Source organism: Arachis duranensis, chromosome 2 (assembly GCF_000817695.3).
Source record: "Arachis duranensis cultivar V14167 chromosome 2, aradu.V14167.gnm2.J7QH, whole genome shotgun sequence".
In the NCBI taxonomy this organism is placed as follows: domain Eukaryota; kingdom Viridiplantae; phylum Streptophyta; class Magnoliopsida; order Fabales; family Fabaceae; genus Arachis; species Arachis duranensis.
In genome coordinates this window covers 68,738,107-68,754,115 of record NC_029773.3, presented here as the reverse complement: position 1 = coordinate 68,754,115, position 16,009 = coordinate 68,738,107, and the positions used below count along the sequence as shown (strand labels likewise).

Here is a 16,009-nt window from a genome sequence, read left to right as displayed (position 1 = left end):
ATATATATTAAAAAAATTACTTACTCATTGAGAATGATTCAAGTATTCAATAATGTGTTCTTTACGTTTAGTCAAATTAAAAACCATTTTTTGTTTTATAATATTTACCTTAAATTTTCTACTTTTCTTCTTCCTCTCACAAATTTTCTGTAAAACCTTGCAACTTAAAATCCCAAAACCCTTTCACCTCTTCTACCTTTGCTTCTTGCATTTTGCTTTCAGTTTCAATTTCAGTTTTATAGACTTCATCACCACTCTCTTCTAACACGTGTCGTTCATACAATCTGAGAGCCTGCCAAACGTAATTTGCGTTTTGCTCATGAATGCTGTCAAACGCAACTTGCATTTTAAAAGTTCCAAGTGGTCAACACGTTCAGTCATTGCCTACATGCAGAAAATAGGACACGTTTCGAGACTTCAACCTGCTTCTCTGCCAAACGCATGTTACGTTTTGAAATCTGCATGCAACTCTGTCATTTTCAAGTGCACTCAAAATGTAACCTGCATTTTACAGATTACTGAGATTTACAGATCTACATTTATGGATTACGCTCCATACAACAATATATGAGAACAATTTATGGATTACACTCCATGCAACAACACCATTTTTACTTTCATTCTTTAATTAATTTCCACGGAATGGAATGCTTGATTTCTTTAGTTGAGTGTAGAAAAAAAAAGTGCAACAAGTCAAAGAGCCCCTACCAAAATACATGTGCATAATCAGAACGTGTCTAAGCTGCAGAGAATTCGCCCCCCTGTGTCTAACAAGGTGCCCTCTGCAGCTTCTTTTGGAATTTACCAAAAAACTATTCTTTTTTCCTCAAATTCCTTACCCTAACCCCTGCTTTCTTGTTCTTCTAGATGCAGTCGGTGATTTCGGCCCATTTTTTATCCCATAACAGCGAATTTCATTTGTATTGGCCCATTTTCGAAGCAAACACTAGCATGATTATAATATAAAACCAATTTGGGTTGGTCGAGTGGTCAGCTCACTCGTCCGCTTAAGCAAGTGTCGGGAGTTCAAACCCCGCCTTGTGCATGCAGCAATCCATTGGCCAGCGGCAGACCCTTAAATGAAGCTCAGATCTGCGACGGATTAGTCCTTAACCTGTCGGGTTGGGGGATATCGTTTGGGTAAACAAAAAAAATAATATATAAAAAAATTAAACCAACTTGGGTTGGTTGAGTGGTCAACTCACTCGTCCGCTTAAGCAAGTGTCGGGAGTTCGAACCCACCTTTATGCATGCAACAACTTATTGGCCAGCGGCAGACCCTTAAATGGAGCTCAGATCCGCGACGGATTAGTCCTTAACCTGTCGGGTTGGGGAATACCATTTGGGTAAAAAAAATATAAAAAATTCTTATATTTTTATTTTTATTTTGATTGTAAATGTGAATTAATGATATTATTTATGAAATTTATTATCTATTATCTATCTGTTATATATATATATATCATATAAAAATTATATAAAAAAATAAATTTTTACATTTAATAATAAAAATATTGTGACATATTTTTGAGAGTATTTTTTATTTATTTCTTTAGCCATACAAGTATCAATTTTAGTGTTACTACTTTATGGTTTTAATTTACTTTTCAATGTTATGAACCGTCAAACCGGCTGGGAATCGGTTGGTCGAACCAAACTGCGATTCGGCCGGTTTTTTGAATTTCTTCAAAATGCTGCCATTTGGATTGAGGAACTCCCTAACACCCAACGTCCCACTCCCAACCCTAACTCTTCAAAATGGCCCACTCCCAACCCTGACTCTCCAAAACGGCAAACAAGCGCAGCACTCCCATCAGGCCATCACCCTTCCTCTCATCGTCATTGAGCTCCTCCTTCACTTCCGTCTCGCCACCGGCAAGCAACCGCCACCATCGCAACTTGGAGCTTTAAAGCCACCGTCGCAACGTCGTTCTCCTCCATCGCTTCGAAACCACTGTCACCGGCCTAGCCTCCTGCCTCTGTCGCGCAGCCACTGTCCTGCCGTCGCCAGTTCTGTTCCACTGCGTCAGTCCTTCGGTCGTGCCCTGTTCCTTTCTTGCTGCTAATCTGCGCTGCTTTGTTCTAGCATTTAGTTCTAGGTATTAATTTTTTTAAAACTATAATTGTTGAATAATTGTTGTTACTTGTTAGTTAGTCTGTGAACCTTGCTGTTGTTACTGGGTTGAATAATTGTAGAATAATTGTTGTTAGTTAATCTATGGACTTGTTACTGAATTGAATAATTGTTGAATAATTTTGACTGTTGAGACTTGAGATTACTGAGTTGGAGTGAGTTGCTGTGGGTTACTGTGATATTGTAATTGGATTGTATTGTTATTGGATTGCTGGTGATTTTTAAGTATGGATGAGAGTATCAACTAACAAACACCTAAGGCTATTGGATTGTTGTGACATTGTATTGTTATTGTATTTTTTGGTTAATTTTTGAAAAAAGATGGTTAATCTTTGTTAAAATTGTGCTGAAATTTTGCTGTTCCCCCTCTTCCTAGGCTTCTAGATTTCTTTGTTATTGGAATTTGATTTTATTTTTGGTTAGGATTGGTGATCTGAATCTTTTATTTGAAAATTATTTTTTGGTTCTTTGATTTTCAAGTTACTTGCTGCTTCAATTTAAGGGGATTCTGAATTTTGGTTTAAGCTGTGATTGAAGGTTCTTTGGTTTGGGTATTCTTCACTTTCCTGGAAGCTTAGCTTTTAATTCGTTGATCTATTATTTTTTGGTTCTTTGATTTTTAAGTTGCTTGCTGCTTCAATTTGAGGGGATTCTGAGTTTTGGTTTAAGCTGTGATTGGAGGTTCTTTGGTTTGGGTATTCTTGACTTTCCTGGAAGCTTAGCTTTTAATTCGTTGAGATCAAATTATTGTTTTCAACCTTGGTGATTTTTAGATATTCTTTTTGGTTGCTTTTTTTTTAAATGTTTCAATTGGTGTTATTGTGTTGTTGCTGTGATTTAAATGTTCTTTTTTATTCTTTCTTTTTCTCGAATGCCCAGTCAATGCTTGATTGATTGGCTTTGCTCACTGATTATATTTGATGATAAATTTTAGATTTATAACTCTATTACTGCTTTATTGTCTGTTTGTATAGTTAAATTTTATTAAAGTTTCTTGAATTTGCACTATGTTACTGATTCAAAGTTTTTTGAGTTTTGTTCATTGTTTGGTTGCACCGTCCCTGCTCTCGATCTCTGCCAACTTGCTGCCCCTCCTCTGTGCTGGATTTTTTTTGTTTCAGCTATTGTGTTTTTGTTTCAGGTCCTGTTGTGTTTGTTGTGCAATACTATCAATTTGTTTTACTTTTTGACTCAGCTACATTAAGACAATATTTTCTATCTTTAACTTGTGCATTGTATATTTATATTAGACTATAATTATATTTTAATGTGTTTATTTATATTTTATTTTTTATTTTATTATAAAACGATTTTTTCGGTTCAATCACAGTCAAACCAATTGAATCTATGAACCAGTAAATCAGTAACTAAAGCGGTTCAATGACCGGTTCGATTTTCAGAACCTTGATCATCAGATTTACAGAGTACTTTGGGCACAATCCAAAAAAGAAACAGGAGAAGGCATTGATGTAAATAGACAATTATCACTGTCTGCACAAGCAAGTCCTCTACTAGAATCACCACGAAAGACAACTGTTGATCCAACATGAAGACAATTCAATAGATATCACTTATTAAGAACATACCTATGTTATGAGGGAAATTTTACCAATCTATTATTTTATCATTTTTATGTACTATCGGCTCGGGTAAGTCAAAAGAAGACATCACATTGGTGAAAGGAATGAAAACTTCACATTGCTCAAACCCCCTCCCCCCTTCAAAATTCAAAAAACTAAGAATATATTTAGTTTGTATTTTTATTTTTTGTTTTTATTTTCAGTGTTTTTTATTTTTAGAATTTTTTGAAAAAAACTGGTTAAAATAAAAACAATTTTATTATTTTCGCCTTTGTTTTATAAAATTAAAAAACAAAAAACATTGAAAATGAAAATACAAATCAAACGTACTTAAATGTCCCGCAAGATGGTTGTAAGTCCTACTAAGTTATCTAGTATCCTTTGCAAAAATGCATTGTTCTCAGTGGGTTAAAAGCATGTCATAATTAGCTCCTTTTGCAATCTTTGTACAAAGAACCACTATCTCCGATTCTCCGTAGATTATTACTCAATAATAAGAGACAAGCCATATTTCACCCAAAAAAGGGGACACTTAAAAGTTAAAACAGAGGGTTGGATCCTAATTCAAAAATCATACATAGTTTATAGCAATTCCCTGTGCTCCAAATACATCAAATAATTCTTTCACACCAATGCATTTACTTTATTTCAGTAAAAAAAAATGGAAAACAAAGGAACAAAGGATCAGATACATAAATTAAGAAAAAAAATTAAAGGAGGTGCAGATGCACGAGAAATGTGAAGAATGAAGTTGAACGCATGAAATCCAACCTAGATCATACAATATACACAATAGAAAACACGGAATTCAAAAATTAAAAGAAAAAAGAAAACCTTACCAACTAGGATTAAAGGGTTTCTAATATGCTTTTTCTCTGGGAAGAATTCTCCGGCATTGGGTTCCGAGATAGCCTTACTCAATGCTAAGATTGGATCAAAGAATCGTAAGAGGTTAAATCCAACAACCTACAAAATTGGAACCCAAGGCCAAAGGTTCTTTCCAGCCACGAAGTGCATTTAGTATCAAGTCTCAGGAGTGGAGTTAGGAGAATTGTATTTAAAATTCAAATTGCCAAAAATATCCCTACCTATTGAGCCATTTTCCTTTATTTGTTGGATAATTCCACTACGCTACCCCTGTTAGGCCGTGTTAGGTGAAAATGAAGGTTAGGCTTATCGAGAGAGTCCCGTTTCACTACCCAAAAATAAATAAATAAATAAAAATTGTCAAGTTCATTCCATAATGTTGAAAAATGTTAGACACATTTTAAGGTCAAGCTCAACCTTGATCTATAGCTTGTTTCCACCATTAAAATGGATTACAGAATTAAAAAAAAAACTTGTAACTCTTCTTGCTTATCGACACACCAAGGATGTTTTTTTATTGTACACTAAATCATTTTTCGAAACAAAAATTACTTCTTTATAATTAATAAAATACTCACATTTTGATTAAAAATAATTTTTCACATTTATATAATTTTAAAAATGATTTAAGATATTAAAAACCAACTCTTTTTTCCCTTTCAAAAACTAAAAATAATAGTATCATAAGAATCTGTTTTCAAAAAAAATAATTAAATAAAAATTAATTAGTCTTTACTTTCTTATTATCTTGTATACCTCCATGTACTATAGAAAAGTCAAATATCCCAAGTAATACCAAGAAAATGAAACCTAATACTGTAAGATTCTTTTCAACAGAAGAATGTTATAATTTATAAAACAATTATTGAGAATCACCCGATGTTTCAAAGTTTTAAACTCCATAAAACTCTTCCTGCAGAAATGTCAATGACAGAGAAAGACAATATTTTCTAGCACCAAATTACTTAGACAAAAACAAGACAAGTGCAACATAACTTGGTATATAAGATAGAAACGACATATCCTTGCAGTCCCTCATATAATCAATCTCTCAACACTAACATATTATTGCAGTTAAAATGATCATGATGATTTGGTGTAGAAGCGAATTCCGACGGCCAAACCCAAGATGAGCAGAGGAATTAGGAACTGGAGAAGCTTGATGACAAACTGTGGCGTCTTGTCCTGGTTGTAGTGAGGTTGTTTTGGGGGAGTGTACTTAACCTTGGATGGAATGGTTGATGAATCGATTTCTCCGATGTAGAACTCATCCATCATCGCCACGGCGCTGGTGCTGTGACCAATATCGTCGAAATCATTAGACGCATCTTTCCCTGCATATGCATCACAATTTGGTAAGACCACGAGGAAAGGATGAGAAATTCTTGTATGCAAGATTACATCAAACGACATCACAAAACAAATTTGGTACCTGTGGAAGACAACAGGACTTCATCCCCACCAGGGTGGTCCTCTAAGAACTTGGTCACATCATAAACCTGTTTCCAAAAGAGCCAAAGTTAGTAAAAAGGAACAAATTCTAAAGAAGCCACCAAATCAGAACATGGATCTAAATAAACTAAGATCCAAGATAGCACTTTACATTGTTTAGATTGTTTTCGATACTCTCCAACACACAAGATCTCTCCAAATTATCTCAAATGAAATGCTCAATTCCAGAAATGGCACAACGGACCGACAGGCACATAAATTAATAGTTAATACTCCCTAGCATAAACCAAGTGATAACACCTTGATCTTTGCTCTTATGACAGTATTTCAATGGAAAAAGAAATTAAAATCAGATAATCAGGACATCCAAAAAGACAATGTCAAGGTTTAGCAAAATAAAGTCACTGAAAGCATGTTTAACACGTTTCTAGCTAGTAGCTAGTAATTCATCATGAACATTACATGTAGAATGGTACCAATTTATTTATTTATTATTTATATAGTCTGATAAAAAAAAAAAAAGCTGGGTACAAAATGAAATCACCAATTCAAAAGCAGTAGTTTGGAAACAAATTTTTCTTTAAAAAAGAAAACATAAAAATTGCATTCAAACAATTAAAATCAACAATCAGTGAATGGATGAAGTTCAAGCTTAGGCTTCTTTTATCATCTACTAATTACAGGAACAATTAGTTCTTCCAAAGCACTTGATATCCTTCAAATAACACTGTCCGACAGCAAAAACAATACTAAACAAATCCACAGTTAAAATTTCTGCAATCTTCAAAAATGCACCAATATATTGGATAGATCCATCAATCAGAAGTTCAGAACAAATTCCATCAATTAAATAGATCTAACAAATCCCAGTCCTCGATCCAAGTTTCCAGCAAAAAGAATTCGAGAAAAAACACAAATGGATAACCAAAAACAATGTGAATCTCTCCTAGTCAAACTGAATCTTCTATGGTCAAACCAAGCCAAATCAAATCAAATCAGATAGTAAAAGCCAAAAAACACTAGAATCTCTTTGAAAATCACAAAGACCCCCCCCCCCCCCCCCAAAAAAAAAAATCAACACAAAACGCAAGAATCACAAAATGAACCTCGATAATATCAAGAACCCATCAAGGAAAAACCAAAAAGCCATCGTCTTTGGATTCAAAAGCCATAACCAAACCAACTTCACACCTATGCAAAAATTTAGGGGAGTTACCTTGCCATGAATGACGAGCCAGCAATCTTTGCGGTGGTTGTGGGAAGAAACATCAGCCAAAGTAAAAACCTTACCCATTATTGTTTATCTTCTTGTTGTTGTTGGGGGCGTGTGCCTAAGGAAAGCAAGAAGAAAACGGTTGTAATAATATGATACCATGTGCTATGTGTGTTGAAAAGAAGAAAAGGTTGAGAAAGAGTAAGGGAAAAAAAAAAAGATTACCTGTTAATCAAATGGGTGGGAGGCTTTGGAATTTTGAATGAAGGACTTGGAGAGTAGTTGGTGAGGAATAAGTAGCAATGGGTTTTTGTTGGTTGGTTGGTTTTTGGTTGATGATTGTAATTGGGGTTGGTGAGGGTGGAATTCTGGAATGGCTTTGTCACACCAACCCACCTACACGTGACAATTTTTTTTTTCAGAAAACTACTAGTAAAAGAATTTTTGTAATAATTATTAGGATTTAGCCAATAGGATTTGTATTCTCTAAATTTGAATTTCACTTTAGAAGGTAAAGTATAATCTTTCTCTATTTATTCTATAAGTAAGATTAAAAAAAATATGAGAAAAAAACGATTCAAGAGTAAGAAATCACATCTTATCAAGTTTATGTTATTGAAAGTACATGGGAGTACAAGTGCTTTTTTAGGGTTTTCTAGTGCTCTGTTAGAATTTTTAACAGAATCTTTGCTACCGTCAAGACTACACTGTCAACATCAATTCAATTTAACACAAATCTCTGACTACTAGTTCGACAAAGATAATCTATGTAATCTGCATGACTGAGGCAAGGAGTGATGAAGATCGGACTGAGGAAGACAGCCGAGGTAGGAATGTGATTCTGCTGGAAGAGGCAGACATATCAGAAGGTATAAACGCTTGCTCCAATAGTCTCTATGGCAGATTCTTTGCTTCCAAAACCTTCTCAGTTGGAACCATGGAGAATGCTTTAAAGGCTATATGGAAAAATCTAGAGGAATTTAGCGTGAGTGACAAAGGGGACAATTACTTCCAATTCTTTTTTAATAAAGAGGTGGATGTCTTGCATGTTGAACGTGGTTCTCCATGGCTATTCAAGGATTACGTGCTCCATATCAAGAGATGGAAGGAAGATCAGAACAGTGATGAAGAGATTGTTTCCAATTTTTCAGTTTGGGTTCAATTTTGGGGTTTGCTAGAATCGTTTAAAACCCTCGAAGTTGGACGTAAATTGGGAGAGAGGCTGGGCACAGTGTTAGAGGTAGGTAAATTTCAGATGAGAGGCAGAGAAACTAGGATTGTAAAGGCCAAGATCAATATTGAAGCTACCAAGAAAGTGAGGGATCAGTTAATTGTTGTAGGACCTAATAAAAAGGAGGTAGAGGTGGCATTGCGCTACAAGAGACTTGGAAAGTTCTATACCTACTGCGCAAAATTGGGGCACGAGGTGAAAAACTGCCATGATCTGCTGAAGGACACAGAGAGTGATAGGGTAAAAGAGGATGACATTGGAGAATGGGTTAAAGCCAGCCAAGTGGGAATACGAATTAACTCTGAAAGAGAAAGAACATTCAACAACTCAGCCCAAAATCAAAATAAGGCTACTCAACGTAAGAAAAAGCCGGTCTTAAACTGCTTATTGGAGGAATTTGCAAGGATGTCAATGCAAGAGGAGGAACAAAGTTTGAAACGACAAAACGCTAGCAACAAGGCAGCACCTGAGTCACCTCAATCAGCCAACTCTAGAACAGAATGCATGGCGCTTATCATAGTTGGTCAATCCAATGCCAAGGAGGATAAAGGAAAACCTATGCAATTCACTATTGGGCAATTTCTCACAACAGAGAAAGGCAGGAAGTAGAAAAAATTAGCAAGACAAGGCGCTGGAGGGTTGGATACTAAAGCTGGATCCAAAAAAAGGTTGATGAGTGGTATAGTTGAAGGATCTACAAAGAAAGCAAGAACAGAGGATGAAAATGCAGTTGAACAGGGGGTGGAGGGTGCCAGCCTACAAATGGTACCCAAGGCGCCATGAGAACTATAGTTTGGAATTGTCGGAGTTTAGGGAGACCCCTGACAATTCACACCCTAAAAGGGATATGTAAATCTCACTCCCCCGAGATTGTGTTCATAAGGGAAACAAAGAACCAATCTCGAGGTGGAAGCAAAACTTCAGGCATGCAGCTATGAAAACTGGCATATTGTTAACCCATCAGGAATGGCAGGAGGACTTGCGTTAGCTTGGAAGGACAACATCAATGTTCAAATTATAAACAGCGGGGAATTCTTTGTAGCAGCTAAAGTTAAGGAGTTCGAAAACAATGGGGTATGGACGTTCATTGGTGTTCATTTGAGATGTTCGGAACAAATTCGAGCCTTACAGTTTGAGGAGCTTACAACAATGAGTCAACAACTGGAAGGAAAAGTGGTAATAGCGGGAGATTTTAATGCTATGATAAGTCAAGCAGAAAAGGAAGGTAGAGGCAAAAAATCAGCAACTACCATTGCAACATTCATTAATTTTATTAATAGCAACGAATTAGTGGATATTGAAATGGTGGGGGCGGCCTTTCACGTGGACAAACTGAAGACAAGGAGAGGATTTGGTGAAGAAGAGGCTTGATCACTATTTAGTAGGGATGGGATGGAAGCTGAAGTTTCCGAATGCAGTGGTGCACAGGTTCACAAAATTAGGCTCGGATCATGCTCCTATCTTGATGGAAACTGAACCTCAATCCTGGCATAGTAAAAGGCATTTTAAATACTAGGAACGTTGGTGTGGAGAAGATGATGTCAAAAAAATTGTCAGCGAAGTGTGAAAAATGGAAGTAGTAGGCTCGGCTATGTTCTCCTTGGCCTAAAAGTTGAAAGAATGTAGATATAGATTAGTTCAATGGCAGATAACTCACAAAGCAAACTCTCGAAAAGAAATTGAGGACCTTCAAGCTAGCCTAGAGGAGCTGCGGGTGGCTGGAATCAATGGGGGAGAGAAGATTACCAAATTGGAAGAGAAGTTGGAGCTAGCATATATAAAAGAAGAGAGCTATTGGAGAGAAAAATCTAGAGTCAAATGGCTAAAAGAAGGAGATCAGAACACCAGATTCTTTCACCAGAAATTTCAATCAAGGGTGCAAAGGAACAAAATTTGGAGATTAGTTGGGAGGAACAATGAGATTGCGTCGAAACCAGAGGATATTGCAAAGGTAGCTGAAGACTACTTCTACGATATTTTTACTTCTTCTTGTTCGGTTGATCCGAATCCATATTTGGAGGATTTGGAGCCTAAGGTTACAACTTCCATGAACCGTAGGCTTCAAAGGTCAGTAACTATGGATGAGGTCAAAAGAGCTACGTTCGGTGTTCATGCTCAGAGTGCTCCTGGTGATGACGGGTTTACAGCTAAGTTTTTTCACTTTTTCTGGGATATAGTTGGAGGTGACCTTTTTAAGACAGTGCGAAATTTCTTTCACAGTGGCAGAATTCTAAAAAGTTTCAACCATACTCAAATTTGTTTGATTCCAAAGGTGCCAGATGCCAGTGACATGACTCAGGTACGACCAATTAGTTTGTCCTCAGTTATGTATAAAATTATTTCAAAAGTTATGGTGCACCAACTACAAGGTATTATGAATAAAATCATAAGCTCAAATCAGAGTGCTTTTCTCAAAGGTAGACTCATTTCAGATAATATTCTAATTGCCCACGAATGTATGCACTATTTGAAAAATAAGAGAAGTAGAGCAGATCATGAGATGGCTATTAAACTAGATATGAGTAAGACTTATGATAGGGTTGAATGGCACTTCTTATGGTACATCATGGAAAAGATGGGCTTTGATGCTAAATGGATTAAGTGGACTAAGGAATTGGTAACGACTGTTTCTTACTCTGTTGTTGTGGAAGGGCAACCTTTTAGCTACTTTAGACCAAATAGGGGCATCCGACAGGGTGACCCCCTATCTCCATATCTATTTCCTTTTTCTGTGGAAGGGCTTTCCTTCTTGCTACACAAGGCAGAGCAAAACAGATTAATTCAAGGAGTTCAAGTTAATCGGAGATGCCAAACAGTTAATCACCTTTTGTTTGCTGATGATTCAATCCTTTTTTGCAAGGGCTCACTTAATACAAGCCAAAGCATTTTGAATTGCTAGAGATCTACGATGGCTTCAGTGGGCAAAAAGTCAATTTGAACAAGTCGGTCATCTTTTTCAGTCACAACACACCTCAGAACACAAGACTAGCAATTGGACAGACACGAAATATTGAACATATCGGAGCCCAAGACAAATACTTGGGGCTGCCCTCCATAGTTCAGAAATCAAAGAAAGCAACCTTTGGAGCTATCAAGGATAAAGTTCAGAAGAGGATTATGGGTTGGAAAAGAAGTTTATTGTGTTGGAATAAATTAATTTCCATAACCCAGATCATCCATATTGAATCACCAAAAATATTATAGTGCGGAAGCGTACCTGAATTCATAAACATGAATTATGATTGGAAGAATTTGGATCTTGTGGTTCTTTCGATCTTCCTCAACCAAAGCCTTCTATATTCATAGGCGGCTGAACTATAACTCTTTTGATGGGGAAAGAGCAACAAAGGCGGCTTTGGTATATTGGAACCGAAACCCTGAAGGTCTATTTATATTTGAGCATGACACCCATTAAACCCTAAAGCCCAAATAAAATAGTATCTAAAGCCCAAAAAATAATATATCTAAAATCCAAAAAGATAATTATCTAAAGAACAAAAGATAATATCCGGTTTTATTCTCATTTAATTCCAAATTAAAAGTAATAATGACTTATTCAATTAGCATTTATAACAATAAATGAGATCATCATTATATAAGTCATTTAATTTGAAATAGCATCATTTGTAATTATAATTGATATATGTATTGCCCACAAATAAGTTAGGAAATTAAATAATTTCCTAACATATTGTCCTTAGGTGGTAGGCACACGCTATTGAGAGCAGTGGGGGAAGCGATTCCTATTTACACACTCTCTTGTTTCAAGCTCCCAGATACGCTGTTAACTAAGATTCATAGCATGCTCTCGTAATTTTGGTGGGGTAAAAAAGACGCAGAATGAAGAATGATTTGGATTAAATGGGACACAATAACGAGACTGAAGAAAGATGATGATTGGGATCAAAGACCTAAGGGCACAAAATTTGGCCTTATTGGGCAAGCAATGTTGGCGTCTAATGAAATACCCTAATTCTACACTGTCAAGAATGTTCAAAGCTAAATATTTCAGATATACAGATTTCTTATATGTAGAGGTAGGAAGCATATCGCCGTGGGGCTGGAGAAGTGTTCTTGAAGGCCGCAAGGTGATTGAGAAAGACTTGTTATGGAAAATAGGCTCTGGTGCTAATGTCCGCATCTTCCATGATCCCTGGCTCCCACCACCATTGCCCTTTAATGTCCCTCAAGCTGCAGTCACAATCCCACCGAATCTGTAAGTGTATTATGTTAGTGCGCTACTAAGTTGGAACAGAAACCTGATTGAGTCAATTTTTTTCAGTTGATATATGCAATAAAATTTTTTCCATCAAACCAACAGAGTAGGAGGATGAAGTTAATTGGTGCTGGACAAAATCTGGTATATACGAAGTTGGCTCAGGATACAAAGTTGCTTATGAGTTCTTTCATTCTCCTACTTCATTGATGCCTCAGAACATACAAAATAACAAAGTATGAAATAGCATTTGGGAATTGAAATTACCTCATAAAATTAAGATTTTTTTATGGAAGAGTCTTCATGAAAAGCTTCCGGTTTTGCAACAAATCCATAGCTGGTTTGCATCCACCTCCGCCACTTGCCCAAGATGTATGCTGAAAGATGAATCAATTTCTCATGCCTTGTTCCAATGCCATCTGTCTTCAACAATCTGGAGTCTAAGCTTAATAACCCCTGACTTATAGCAGAGAGAAGAGGAGACCTTCATCAATTGGTGGCAACGAGCCTTATCTTGGGCAGGGGCTCAAATTGAAGGTAGACAAAAGATCCTCTTCATCACAGCGCTGTGTTGGAGCACTTGGAAAGTAAGGAATAGGTGTGTCTTTGAGAAGCTAATAAGCACCGTCAGAGATAGTGCAAGAAGCCAACAATCTAGTGCGTGAACTCAATAGCTATACCTGATGAATGCTAATAATTTCTCTTTATTCTTACTTTACTCTTTCTTAAGCTATTTGTCTTCCAATCACATTTGGTGATAATTGGGAATACCCAACTTTTTTTGTACTTCCTTATGGAAACATTATTATTTTATAATAATAAAATAATATCTATCTTTGAGAAAAAGAAAAAAGAAATCACATTTTATCCTCTAAAATAAAAACTCAAAATTTAAAATATCCAAATTCTAGCTAATATGTACCCTTAGAACACATAATAAATTTAACATTGGTAAAAAGTTTTAAATATTTTTATTTAATGAATGTAAAATAAATACATTAGAAACTTTAATTTTTTATATTTTTAATAAAAATTTATTATTTTATAATCTTAATATGTGTCCTTTTTCTAAGTATTACTTGAACGATCTGGTGCACTTGCCGGTATCTGTGAGCTTCACTTTTCACTCATCAAATTTTTAGCATCGTTGCTGAGAATTAATTGAAATTGACATCATACGTTGGGTTGAATTACTAAATTAGATCCTTTATTTTATTTTATTTTATTTTAATTTGTTTATTTTCTTTTATTATTATTTTTCTTCTCATTGATATTTCAAAAATATATTTTTTTGATATATTTTTTCTCCGTTCTTCTTTTTTTTTACATGGTACTTTTTAATAAAGTTTGGTGTTTGTATATAAGAAAACAATGGATCTCATAAACACAATCTTCGCACTCAACTAGCGCATGCTTCAACAAGTTTTCTTACTCACAACAAAAGTAGAACAATTGCATGTTTTACAAACCCCTGTCTACGATTTTTACGGAGGAACACACATGGGATATTCTTTAAAATTGGGGAATAACCCCTATCCCCTCAGACAAAGGAATTATCATGATGATGATTGGTTTGGCGAAGGACAAAGGTGCCTTAGTTTCTTCCACCAACAGCAGGTGGAGCTAATGCAACTACAAAATTCTTTTGAGCTTGTCGTAGAAAGTTTGTCTCAATCTACTCAAGAGTTTGTTCAAGAAATTCAAGATTTCATGCAAAAAATAAGAACAAACTTCAAAAAAAAATCTCCTTCAACAATTTGGAGAAGCAATTGGAGTTAATTGCCAAGCAAGTAGTAGAGAAACAAGCAAATTCCTCCCCAAAGAAGTAGTGCAAATTCCTACAAAAGAATGTGAGATAACTGCTAAGTTTGTTCAAGAAACTCAATAATTCATGCAAGAAACAAGAACAAACTTTAGAAATCAAGAAATATCCATCAAAAGTTTAGAGCTGTAGTTGGGACAAATTGCTAAGTAATTGGCAGAGAAGCAAGCAAATTCCTCTCCAAGTGACACAATGACTAATCCTAGAGAGGAATGCAAGGCCACCAATCTGAGGAGTCCATACCCTAATGAATCAGAAGGTTGCATGAATGTTGATGTAATTGACCCAATTATCCATGAAGTTCTTAATGAAAGGGGCCCTTCAGAACTCTATACAGCACCTAAGTCCTGAAAAGAAGAACTAGAAAATGTAACACCCTATCACCTTAAACCTTACTTCTAGCCGTAAAGAAAAGGACAATAGCGCATCATGACAATTCTAAATCTCATATAGTAATATATAATTAAAGAATATAATACACTAGAAGCCCGATGAAGGAATAAAAGGTCAAAGACGCAGAGAATAGAGATACAAAGGAATTATCATGATGATGATTGGTTTGGTCAAGGACAAAGGTGCTTCAATTTCTTTCTCCAACAGCAAGTGGAGTTAATGCAACCACAAAATTCTTTTGAGCTTGCCATAGAAAGTTTGTCTCAATCCACTCAAGAGTTTATCTAAAAAAATTCAAGATTTCATACAAGAAACAAGAACAAAATTCAAAAATAAAAAATCTCTTCAGCAATTTGGAGAAGCAATTGGAATTAATTGCCAAGCAAGTGGCAGAGGAACAAGTAAATTCCTCCCCAAAGAAACAGTGCAAATTTCTACAAAAGATGTGAGATAACTGCTAAATTTGTTTAAGAAACTCAAGAATTCATACAAGAAATAAGAACAAACTTTAGATATCAAGAAGTATCCATCAAAAGTTTAGAGGTGTAATTAGGACAAATTGTTAAGCAATTAGTAGAAAAGCAAGCAAATTCCTCTTCAAGTGACATAGTGTCTAATCCTAGAGAAGAATGCAAGGCCACTAATCTGAGGAGTCCATACCCTAATGAATCAGAAGGATGCATGAAGGTTGATGTAATTAACCCAATTATCCATGAAGTTCTTAATGAAGGGGCCCTTCAGAATTCTATACAGCACCTAAGTCCCGAAAAAGAAGATGTAACACCCTATCACCCTAAGCCTTACCTCTAGCCATAAAGAAAAGGACAATAACGCATCATGACAATTCTAAAGCTCATATAGTAATATATATCAAGGAATATAATACATTAGAAGCCCGATAAAAGAATAAAAACTCAAAGATGCAGAGAACAGAGATACAAAAGCGCGAAGTATTTATACACAATAACTAAAGCGTAAAGGTAAGAAAAAGAGATTGTAGATACAAGATAAACAAGGTGTATATATATATGTCCAAAAGAAACCTAGTCACAGCCCCCGGAGTTTATACCAACTGGTTAAAACAGATACAACAGAGTTTTG

The 16,009-nt window shown here is 35.7% G+C and overlaps 2 protein-coding genes and 1 long non-coding RNA gene across 3 annotated transcripts; 2 read left to right on the top strand and 1 right to left on the bottom strand.

Moving 5' to 3' along the window:
- The first annotated feature begins 1,729 nt into the window (after positions 1-1,729).
- On the top strand, positions 1,730-3,891 carry LOC127744845 (uncharacterized). The gene is made up of 2 exons (XR_008006018.1): positions 1,730-2,099; positions 3,535-3,891. It is a non-coding gene; the product is annotated as an uncharacterized LOC127744845 (long non-coding RNA).
- A 1,572-nt stretch (positions 3,892-5,463) lies between these two features.
- Positions 5,464-7,612, bottom strand: LOC107474782 (cytochrome b5). Its single transcript, XM_016094419.3, has 4 exons — positions 7,472-7,612; positions 7,250-7,364; positions 6,014-6,080; positions 5,464-5,915 (listed from the first exon to the last, which is right to left on the bottom strand). Exons 2-4 carry the CDS (start codon positions 7,325-7,327, stop codon positions 5,665-5,667), a joined length of 396 nt encoding a protein of 131 aa, XP_015949905.1. The 5' UTR covers positions 7,328-7,364; positions 7,472-7,612; the 3' UTR covers positions 5,464-5,664.
- A 412-nt stretch (positions 7,613-8,024) lies between these two features.
- LOC107474792 (uncharacterized) lies at positions 8,025-9,086 on the top strand. Its single transcript, XM_016094431.1, has one exon. The coding sequence runs from the start codon at positions 8,025-8,027 to the stop codon at positions 9,084-9,086; it is 1,062 nt and encodes a 353-aa protein (XP_015949917.1).
- The last annotated feature ends 6,923 nt before the right edge of the window (positions 9,087-16,009 follow it).